Source organism: Cnephaeus nilssonii (genome assembly GCF_951640355.1).
Source record: "Cnephaeus nilssonii genome assembly, chromosome: X".
NCBI classification, from domain to species: Eukaryota; Metazoa; Chordata; class Mammalia; order Chiroptera; family Vespertilionidae; genus Cnephaeus; species Cnephaeus nilssonii.
In genome coordinates this window covers 69,012,825-69,022,981 of record NC_137071.1, presented here as the reverse complement: position 1 = coordinate 69,022,981, position 10,157 = coordinate 69,012,825, and the positions used below count along the sequence as shown (strand labels likewise).

The 10,157-nt window shown below is 40.7% G+C and overlaps 1 protein-coding gene across 1 annotated transcript; it reads right to left on the bottom strand.

Annotated features, from left to right (window-relative positions):
• Positions 1-3,936: 3,936 nt before the first annotated feature.
• Positions 3,937-9,970, bottom strand: HNRNPH2 (heterogeneous nuclear ribonucleoprotein H2). Its single transcript, XM_079765424.1, has 2 exons — positions 9,866-9,970; positions 3,937-6,088 (listed from the first exon to the last, which is right to left on the bottom strand). Exon 2 carries the CDS (start codon positions 6,033-6,035, stop codon positions 4,686-4,688), a length of 1,350 nt encoding a protein of 449 aa, XP_079621550.1. The 5' UTR covers positions 6,036-6,088; positions 9,866-9,970; the 3' UTR covers positions 3,937-4,685.
• Positions 9,971-10,157: the final 187 nt, after the last annotated feature.

Genomic DNA, 10,157 nt, shown 5'->3' with positions numbered 1-10,157 from the left:
ATATGAGCCTTTATTCCAATACTGTCGGCAGCGTGGAAGAGCGGCAGGTCATCCACAAACAGCTGCTCTGCCCCCACCCTAAGCCAGCTGCTTATATTGGGTAGAAGGACAAAGATTATGTGGGAAGTAGGCAAAAGGAATATGAATGGGTATCCAAAAGGAATAATAATGAGTAAAATGGTTGCAGATTACAGGCAATGCGGGCTGGGGCTAGAGGGTTGCAAAGGGCTGTTGCCTCCATTGTTTCAGCAACAAGGTTGTTAATCTTTCTATGATGATAGGCAGTTCTCTGATTAGGAGAATGGACAAAATTTCCAGGTTAACTTCCAGGTCCCGGGTCCTACAACTCCCAGTCAGGTTACAATGTGCTTACTTTAATCAGAACAAAACAATCACGGCTAACAGGGCATGATTAATATTTCTTATAACTATAGCTAGTCTCCACTATTTCATTTTTGCCCTCCAAATGGCATCGACACATAATGACATCCAGTGTATGAGAAGCCCAGTGCAAGGGGGGAGGCAGAAAGAGGGAGGGAGAGAGTAAGAAAAAGGGATAGTGGAAAAGAGTACTCACAATCTGCAGGTAAATGTCCTAATTAGTGTATAGGTAGGACAGAGCGTTGGAATACGTAAATAGTTCAGAAAATAATTACTGAATAAATGACAGTGATTCTCAGGTGTTGTCTCTCTGTACCCATCTCTTCTTTCGGAAGCCTAACGTTCTCTTTTCAGAGGGCTGGTGGTAGCCTGTGTGTTCTTTGCATCTGTCTGTGCAGATCACACACAGGCTCCAGGCACAAGCTAACCCCTCCCCTCCGGAGTGCTAACCTGGTGACCCCTGAAATATGCCTGCTTTGCATTCACAAGACTTAATGTTGATCAGTGTGGGAGCAGGTTGTAAAACGGCCCTTGTGATTCTCCCAGCTGGGTATCAGGCACAGCTATTCCAAATGGCTCCTCTCACCTGTTCTGGCTGCCCTGGGTCTGGGGAACACTTATTGAACAATTCAGGTTTCATTCCATCAGCGATTCTTTTGCAATAGACCTTTAGGCTCATCTTGGAGTAATCTTCCTTTTTGCTGGCAGCTTAGGAATTCTCCCTTGATTTGTAAAGGAATTTGCAGTGCATTTCACATTAATTTGCTGGGTGGAGGGGTACAGAAAATGTGCCATGCTTACAGATAGGATGAGACGAGCTTAGTGACCTCCTTTATGGTTGGGTGAATGAATGCAGGAATAAGTAAATGGGTGAATAACAAAATCCATGCAGAAGCTAGTGGTTCTGAGCATCAAAATCACCTGGAGGACTTGTTGAAACACAGATTGTTGGGCCCCATCCGTAAGTTTTTGGTTCAGTCAGTCTGGAATGGGGCCCGAGACTTTGCATTTCTAACAAGTTCCCAGGTTATGCTGATGCTGCTGGCCCAGGAACCTCACTCTGAGAACCATTGGCATTAAGTTATCAGTGGCGACCCCTTTAGACCACGAAAGTTTTAGCTGCAAACTTTCAGCCTGATCCTACCAACTAGCTCCTGGGGGCAGTCTAAAATGAATCCCTTGAGACTGTCAGACCTCAGAGGGAAGGTAGGGGAGGGTGGGGATAAGGGAGAAAGATCAACCAAAGGACTTGTGTGCTTGCATATGAGCCTAACCAGTGACCACGGACAACAGGGGGGTGGGGCATGGGTGTGGAGGGGTTTGGGATGGGAATGGGGGGGGGGGGTTTGAGGACAAATATGTGATACCTTAATCAATAAAGTAATTTAAAAAAATAAAAATAAGATAAAATAAAATGAATCCCTTGAGTTGGTGGCTGGTGGGTATGGGTATGTTGCCCACTTTACCTTCAAGCAAGCTCTCCTGGGTAGTGTGTTAGATTTGAGAGAATTAGAGATGGGGTGTGTGTGTGTGTTTATGTGTTTGCATGCCCATCTGTATTGTTACTCTGAAAGGAACTACTGTCCCTTTCTATACCTCTAGTGCTGACTGCTGATCTTCCAGGGTCTCTCTCTTTTGACCGCTTCCCCAAGCCCTTCTCTCTCTCTTTTTAAATTTTTTTTTAGTTTATTTTGGTAACATCCTATATAATAAAGAGCTAATATGCTAATAAGACCGAACAGCCGAAGGACCTTCAGAACAAAGCCAGGGCTACGAGGGCTGGCCAGGGCTGCAAGGGGCTGCGAGGGCCAGCCGGGGCAGCCAGGGCTGTGAGGGCCAAGCCCCTTGCACGAATTTCATGCATCGGGCCTCTAGTTGGTTAATAAAATATATTTCAAGGGTACATCAACTGTATACTGTGTGTTCACCACCCCAAGTCAAGTCTCTTTCCATCACCATTTATCCCCTCCATATGACCTCTTCTACCACCCCCCACTCCTCTTTTCCTCTGGTAATCACCATACTGTTGTCTGTGTCTATGAGGTTGTTTTGTTGTTGTGTTTTTGCCTAATCCCTTTTCACCCAGCCTGGCACCTTCTGTGTTTTCTTATCCAGCCTAGGAAGCAAACACCTTAGCTCTCTAGACTCAGTCAATCATTTCCTGAGAGTTGGTGACATCTAGTGGCTAACTGGAGAATCTTTGCTCACATTTAGAGAACGTTCTGGAAAATTAACTGAGCAGCCTGGAAAGCAAAAACACCTACCTACTTGTGAACCCTCTGAGAAAGGCTTCCTGAAGGGCTTAGGAGGTGAAAGTAATGATTGGCTCATTATGGTATGAGTCAAAATGGATTTCTTGCAGCTGACACAATTAGAAGTCATCAAAGAATCTGAAATCACCTCCAACTGTATCCTCAGTATAATTTTCTAGGAATGGTGCTCAATAAAAAATGCCCTTAAATAAAGTAGTTAGACAATACCAACTTGATATTTACTTTCCCTCTCCAAGTGTTTCTCTGGGTCCCAAGCTCTAAATATACCAAGGATAACAATCCATTTGCAGTCTGGTCAGATCTACAAAGAGATATGTAGAAGTTCAGGTACAGATGGTACTGACCCAAGGGCATCCAGGCCTTTAGATCATCAAAAGGTGTAATTGTTAATGGCCAGAAATTTATGATGTGGGCAGAAATTCAAAATAAACAGGTATCACAGGTGTTGTTAATAAGCATATGCAAAGTGTACTTTAACAGAAAAGTTTAACGACCTGTTAAAGGCAATCAGGGATCATGAAGGAAACTGCTTCTTCAAGATGCTGATTTTAGGGTTCAGATAAACCTTGTAGAGAGCTGTCATGGGTCACAAAACCTGCAGCATTAGCCGTTTCTTCAGCACTACCCCAGAACTACAGAATTTCAGAAACTCTAGGAGTGGGGCCCAGTAATCAATGATTTAACAAGTCCAACAAAGGATTCTGTTGCATGCTTAAGTTTGAGAACTACTGGTTTAAAACAAGGTTTAAATGCTCTGAAAAACCTTAAAGGGTGCTTAGAGACTATTAAGTTATGAAGGAGACTGAATTACTTCTATAACACAGGCCAACTTTATCAAAACATACAAAAGTGCCTTAAATCTCATTTCGGATTATTTGCTTTTTCTTCTTTGGATTTTGGAGGATGCTGTCTTGTTCCACCTGAATATTAATCAAAGTACAAATTAAAATAGCAATGGGATACCATTTTTCAACTAACAAATTGGCCAAGATGAAGAATAATGTGCATCATTGAGAAGGCTATGATGGTAAAAAAAAATTCCTAAGGGAAACACAATCTTTCCAATAAAAGCTTCTAAAATGTGTGTACCTTTGATTCAGCACTTTTAGGAATATATCTTGGAAATAATTAGTGATATATACAAGAATGTATGAAGATGCTAATGTATAATAATTTTAAAAATTGAAAATAACTTAAACTTCAACAGCAGAGGAATGTGTAAAAGAAAAGGCTCACATAACAGAACATAATAAAAATCAAGCTGCACAAGATTATTTTTCCAGTTTTTAAAAGGAAGATTTATTTAACAAGTTTCACTTAGTACAATATGTCTAATGGAAATCACAATACAAGGAAAGATTTAAATCAAAGCTTCAGAATTTTATACAAATGACATGACCCTACTCCTAAAGTATCAATTGGTATTACATCTCAAAATTGTCCCAGATCTTAATAAAAAATAAGTGTTCACTCACGTGCCTTATAGGATAGTAAACCAAAAAGCTAGAATTAACAAACATGCCAAATGTTTTCACTTTGAATTATAGACAGAGCTCCTATATTTGAGTTTTACAGAAAAGCATGTTTCTCAACACACATCCAAAGTTTTCAATGTCTTGTGGTATAAGAGCAACATTTAACATAGGAGAAACTGCTTTAACCTAAATATGCTTACTGCTTAGGTACACTCCTACAACATAAACTTGAGGAAAGATGAAAATTGTTTTAACAGTTATGGTCAATACTTAATGTTTCAGTGTTCAAAATTACTGAGCTTAAAGTTTGAAAACAATCCTGACTCCCATTTTACAGTAAGCATAAATCACAATCCTGTAATGCAAAAGTGTTAAACGTAACCTTTGTTTTCTTAAAAAAAGAGAAAGGAAAAAAAGAAAGAAATTGACCTAGAGTGATCAGAATCTATTTCCCATTTACCATATTGGATATGCTAGACAGCCCTCCCATTCTATTCAACTCCCATAAATGCACAGCTTTCATTTCTGTAGTAGCTGTGTAATGCTCCTTCTCTACCTATGCAAGGTTTGACTGATAGTCACTTGAGTTTTCCTGCAGAACTTGGTCATATCCACTCATACTGCTCTGACCACCATAACCACCTCCATAACCACCACTCAGCTGCTGGCTAGCAGGACCCCCATAACTAGACTGGTTGGATAAGCCCATCCCTCCCATCATTTGGCTACCATAAGCACCACTACTTGCCCCTGCTGTAGAATTCAAAAAGAGTTCTACATAGCTGTGATCATAAGCGCCCCCACTTGTTCCTGCAGTAGAATTCAAGAAGAGCTCCACATATCTGTGTTGCATATTAGCCTTGTCTTTTGCCATAGCTGCCACAGCATCTTCATGAGTAGCAAATTCAACATCTGCTTCACCAGTAACTCTGCCATCGGGTCCAATTTCAATGTGTACTCTCATGGGGTTAAGAGGTGAGAAAAAATTGTAAATATCATTCTCAGTGGCTCTGTAAGGTAATCCCCTCATGTGTACACAGTGCCCTGTGGTGCTCTGGAAACTGGACCCACCATCTCCGTATCTATGATCAGACATTCCTGAAAAACAGTAATTGAGGTCTCTTCCAAATCTATCAGACCCAAAGCCATACCCATCATTATAGCCACCATAATCATCATAGCCTCCATACCCTCCACCATAGGCACCCCGTCTCATCCTTTCAAACCCAGCCCCTCTGCCAATGCTATTATACCCTCTGCCAGTCCCTGGCCTATCATAGGGACCAGGTCGCTGCATAGCCATGAGCTTTCGAGGGGGGTCATAATGGGTTCGGACTTCAGCTCGGCTACTCTTAAAGATTTCAATGTACCGGTGCCCTATTCTTTCCTTGTGTTTCTTTAAGGCCTTTTCGGCTATCTCCTGTGAAGCAAATTGCACAAAGGCCTCCCCTGTGCTCCGCCCTTGAAAGTCCACAGGCAGTGTCATCCCATTTGGCACAATTTCCAACCCTGAAAAAAACTGAACAATCTCCTCCTTGCTACAGCCAAATGGGAGTCCTCTAAGGCGGACGAAGCCATCATTGGCAGTATCAGGACTATTCGGACCTGTATGCTTCAACACCCAATCCATTTCAACACTGTTGGACTTGAATACTTCAACATATCTGTGTCCCATGGTTTCTCTGTCCTTCTTCAAAGCCAATTTCACTTCATCTTCAGATTCAAGTTCGACAAATGCTTCACCACTCGGTCTGCCTTCTCTGGTGTAGATGAAACGAATACCTGATGTGCCGTTTTGGATTTTGCAATCAGAGAAGAAGCGCATCACTTCATCAGCAGAGCAGGACCAGGGTAGGCCCCTGACCTTCACCACGAAACCCTCCCTGCCTTCCGTGCTCAGCATCATGGTGACTGTTAGGCTCTTGGTGGCAAGCTCGGATCAATGCAATTTCAGTGTAGCTGAAAAAAATTAGAAGACTATTATCATGGAAAAATGTTCACAATACAGTAAGAGAAAAAAACAATTAATACAAAATTCAAATACACTGGTAGCATTTTGGGTAATACATTCACATAAATAAAAGGACTGCACCAAATTTCTAATTCATTCAACAATTTTTTTGACACCTGATACCTATTATGTGTTGGGTATCATTACTGCTGGTTATTTCTAGATGATAGAATTATGGGAGCTTTTTGTTTCAGGAAATGTTTTCTTTGGAAATTCTGTATGTTCTAAGATCTCTACATTGACCATATATTAACATCATAGTCTAAAGAAAAAGGAGAAAAAAATTAACATCAACAAAATCAGTGGAAGATGTCAGCAAATTAAAAAAATGGCTAAGTATGATTACATAAAAATGAAAAACTTCATTACATCAAAACATTAAACAGAATTAAAAGACAAACAATACACTTGAGAAGATAACTGCATTAATATCCTTATGTAAAGAACTCACACAAATTAATAAAGGGAAATATTAAGGCCTAAGAGATAAATGGAAAAAAGACATTATTGGGAATTCACACATTTGTTTTACATTTTTCAGCTGCCAGGTCCAGTACTTGGCTCTGGCATACAAGGATCAATAATCCCAAAAAGGACTTATGGTCCTATAGGGGTACTATATGCCTTTATTAAAAACAAAAGGGCAAATAAACATATTATCTCTGCTATGTCAGAATTATGTGCAGGGTGAAAAGGTATTAAAGCAGGGCGTGGTTGGTCAATTCTATCAGCTGGCACAGAACAGTTAAATGAAACAGACTAACTGGTTCAGGGATCCATAAATCAATTTAAAAAATTACGATAGAGCATAAAATAGGAAGAGGCAAGGCAGGAGATAATGCTGGCAAGATAGAGATCAGGTCCCAAAGGCCTTATTTGACAAATGTTAAGGGCCTTTAACAAGGGGAGTGAAGGGAGTGGAGTGAGGGGAGAAGGGAGTGAGGAGATAGAAGTTAGGGGAAGGGGAGTGAAGGGATAGGAGTGAGGAGAGGGAAGGGACATCTTCAGACCCCTTCCAGATAGATCGCCCTAAAAACAGTGTAGTACTCAAACAGAGGGGGTTGAGGTGACACTAGCAAGATCAGTTAGAACCCTGATCTCCTAGAGACATGTTAAGGATTCACCTAAGACAGGGGTGGGAAACATCTGGCAGGCCGTACAAGGCCCGGAATCATTTGGTCTGGCCCTGCCAAGGCATTAGGTGAGAATTAATTAAATGTTTTACCAAATATAGCAGGCTAATTTTTAAGCTTCTAATTTTGTATGGCCACGAATGATGTTATAAGTATCCAAATGCAGACAAAACGTTCCCCACCCCTGACCTAAGGCATCAGCAATTTAAAAAAGGAAGACATGAGCTATGTATTCAAAGCAGTGGACTCTATGGAACTTAATAACAGATTAAATATAGCAGAAAAGAGATATGAGGATACAGGAGAGGGGTCTAGGAAATGTTCAAACTCCATCAATCACCAGAAATGCACCTTAAAACCAGAATTAAATTGCCACTTTTCACCCATCAAGATAGCGAAAACTAACCAGTGAGGATAAATCAATGCTGATATTCAGGGTTCACAAACTAACACACACCCAGAAGAGTGAAAGTTGGTACAGTAAATCCACACTAGGTTATGTGCCATAAGGAGATGATCTGAAATTCAAAGATTTATGGAGCTATATATTCACTGAAAGGTATTTCATTAAGAAAGACAGAATATTACACAATTTTTAAAAATTATAAAAATATTTAATTACATGAGAAATTACTCTGCTATAATCTTAAGTGACCCAAGATCACAGCTACTTTATAATCTCAACCATGTAAAACACATATATTCTTCAACCCTGCTAGAACTCCTTCCAGAGCCTGGTCAACTGAAATACAAATGTTCACTGCAGCACTGTGAGTAATCGCAGAAAATTAGAAACCTAATTATCCATCAATAGGGGGACAGCTGAATAAAGTATACTTTATCCTTAAAGTGGATGCTATGAAGTTTTAAAAAAGATCTGCCCTGGCCTAAGATTTCCAAAATATATTAAATAAAAACATGCAAAAATATGATCCTACTTATTTGAAAATATAAGCATGCATGTATATATGTTTGTAAATGCAAAGAGGAAGATCTGGAAGCATATAATACAAACTTGTTTTTTTGAGGAAAGAACTGGAGGGTAGGAAGAGTGGAGTGGATTTCCACTTTATATCCCATATCCTATATACTACTACATAGGTTTAATTTTTTTTAATCATTGTAATTGGAATTTAAAAAGCAATGTTAGGAAAAATATATGTATGGGAAATGTGTTAAATGTTAACAGTGGTTTCTGAGTGGTAGATTTATAGCTTTTTCAATTTCATTTTTAAAATTTTTGGTGCATGCCCTAACCGGTTTGGTTCAGTGGATAGAGCGTTGGCCTGGGGACTGAAAGGTCCCAGGTTCGATTCCGGTCAAGGGCATGTATCTTGGTTGCAGGCACATCCCCAGTAGGAGGTGTGCAGGAGGCAGCTGATGAATGTTTCTCTCTCATCAATGTTTCTAACTCTCTATCTCTCTCCCTTCCTCTCTGTAAAAAATCAATAAAATATATTTAAAATTTTTTGGTGCATTCTTAATTTTCTAGAGTAATTATTGTAATTCAGCAAAAATGTTTGCTTTTCTGGAGTTTGGTATAGCAAATTTTATGCAAGTTTCTGATTTGGTACGTGGGTGGCTTATCTGACATGGTCTGGGAACACTGGGCCTCTAGAAAAGTACAAAGTGTACTAACTGCCATAAAACTAGAGGATTCAATTCAACAAACACTAACTGCCCATTATATGCCTTGCACAGCGCATCTGCGGTGGTTAACAGTCGTTATATAAACCATTTTTAGATTTGAGCGATAGATTTTTCGGACTAGTTTTTGGCCTGTATTAACTCTTGAAACACCCGCCCCATTTAATGTCCCTGCAGCACTCTAGGCCTTAATCCCCTCTGTAGTGGCAACAGGAAAGTTCTACTTCGTTACTGTATCACCCGGGAAGGCCACTAGTACTCCATTGCCTGAAGTAGGAACCAGGATTCCATTTGTGAGTTAAGAATTTGTGTATTTATGTGTCTTATACACATACTTTTTATACACCAAGTGCTGAGTAGTTATCTCTGGGTAATGAATTACAAGTATTTTTTTAAAACTTATAGTAAAAAAAAACACTTATAATTTTTCGAATGTTCAAAATTGAACAAATTGTTATAAGCAAAAAAACGTTATTTAAATACTCAACTCAGTAAAAACATTTATTGGGCTCCTCTGTTAGGCACGTAACATTTACCTAGATGTGATTTTACATATAAACTGACTTGGTGCCTCTCCCTACAATCAGGCAGTGGAGACTGAATGCCTGAAAGGATGGACGAGCGCTCAGACCACTAGTCTCAATATGTTATTTTTTCCCTAATTTACGGATGTGGTTTTCCAACGTTTTTCTCCGTCAGGTTTCTCTTAAGGGCTCCCCTGAGACCCGCCCAGACAGAGAGAGATACAAAAACCACACACAGTCACGAACGTCCACCATTTCCCCACCAGGCGCAGCAAAGGCGGCTTCCCGGCACTGAGATGGGGGAGTGGGGGGCGGGGGAAGAGAAAGCGAGGAGCGAAAAAGGAGAAGGCGGCCTGCGGACCCCCGCTTTGGTCTTCATTATCGCCACCCCTGGGTCCCCAGTTCCCACCCACACACCAACCTCCAAAGATGCCGGACGATGTTCCTCCTGCCCTCAAACGGCTATAGCGAGACGGTAGACGACGACCGAACTACTTCTGCTCACGTAAGCGAATGATCACGTGAGCACCTACGTCATGTGAGATCTCGGTCACGTGAGTAACTCCGCTTAAAACTCTGGATCACTAAAGAGCACACTTCCTTCCGAAATGGGAATAGGGCGGGCCTATGTTTAGGAAGAAAGAGCGTGATTGGTTGCGGTGCGTCTTACGTGACTGATCATTGGTCCGTCTCTGGGGATAACCGTCCCAGTT

What these genes read in the sequence shown, in the direction of transcription:
- HNRNPH2 (XM_079765424.1), bottom strand. Translation starts at nt 6,035, where the DNA reads ATGATGCTGAGCACGGAAGGCAGGGAGGGTTTCGTGGTGAAGGTCAGG.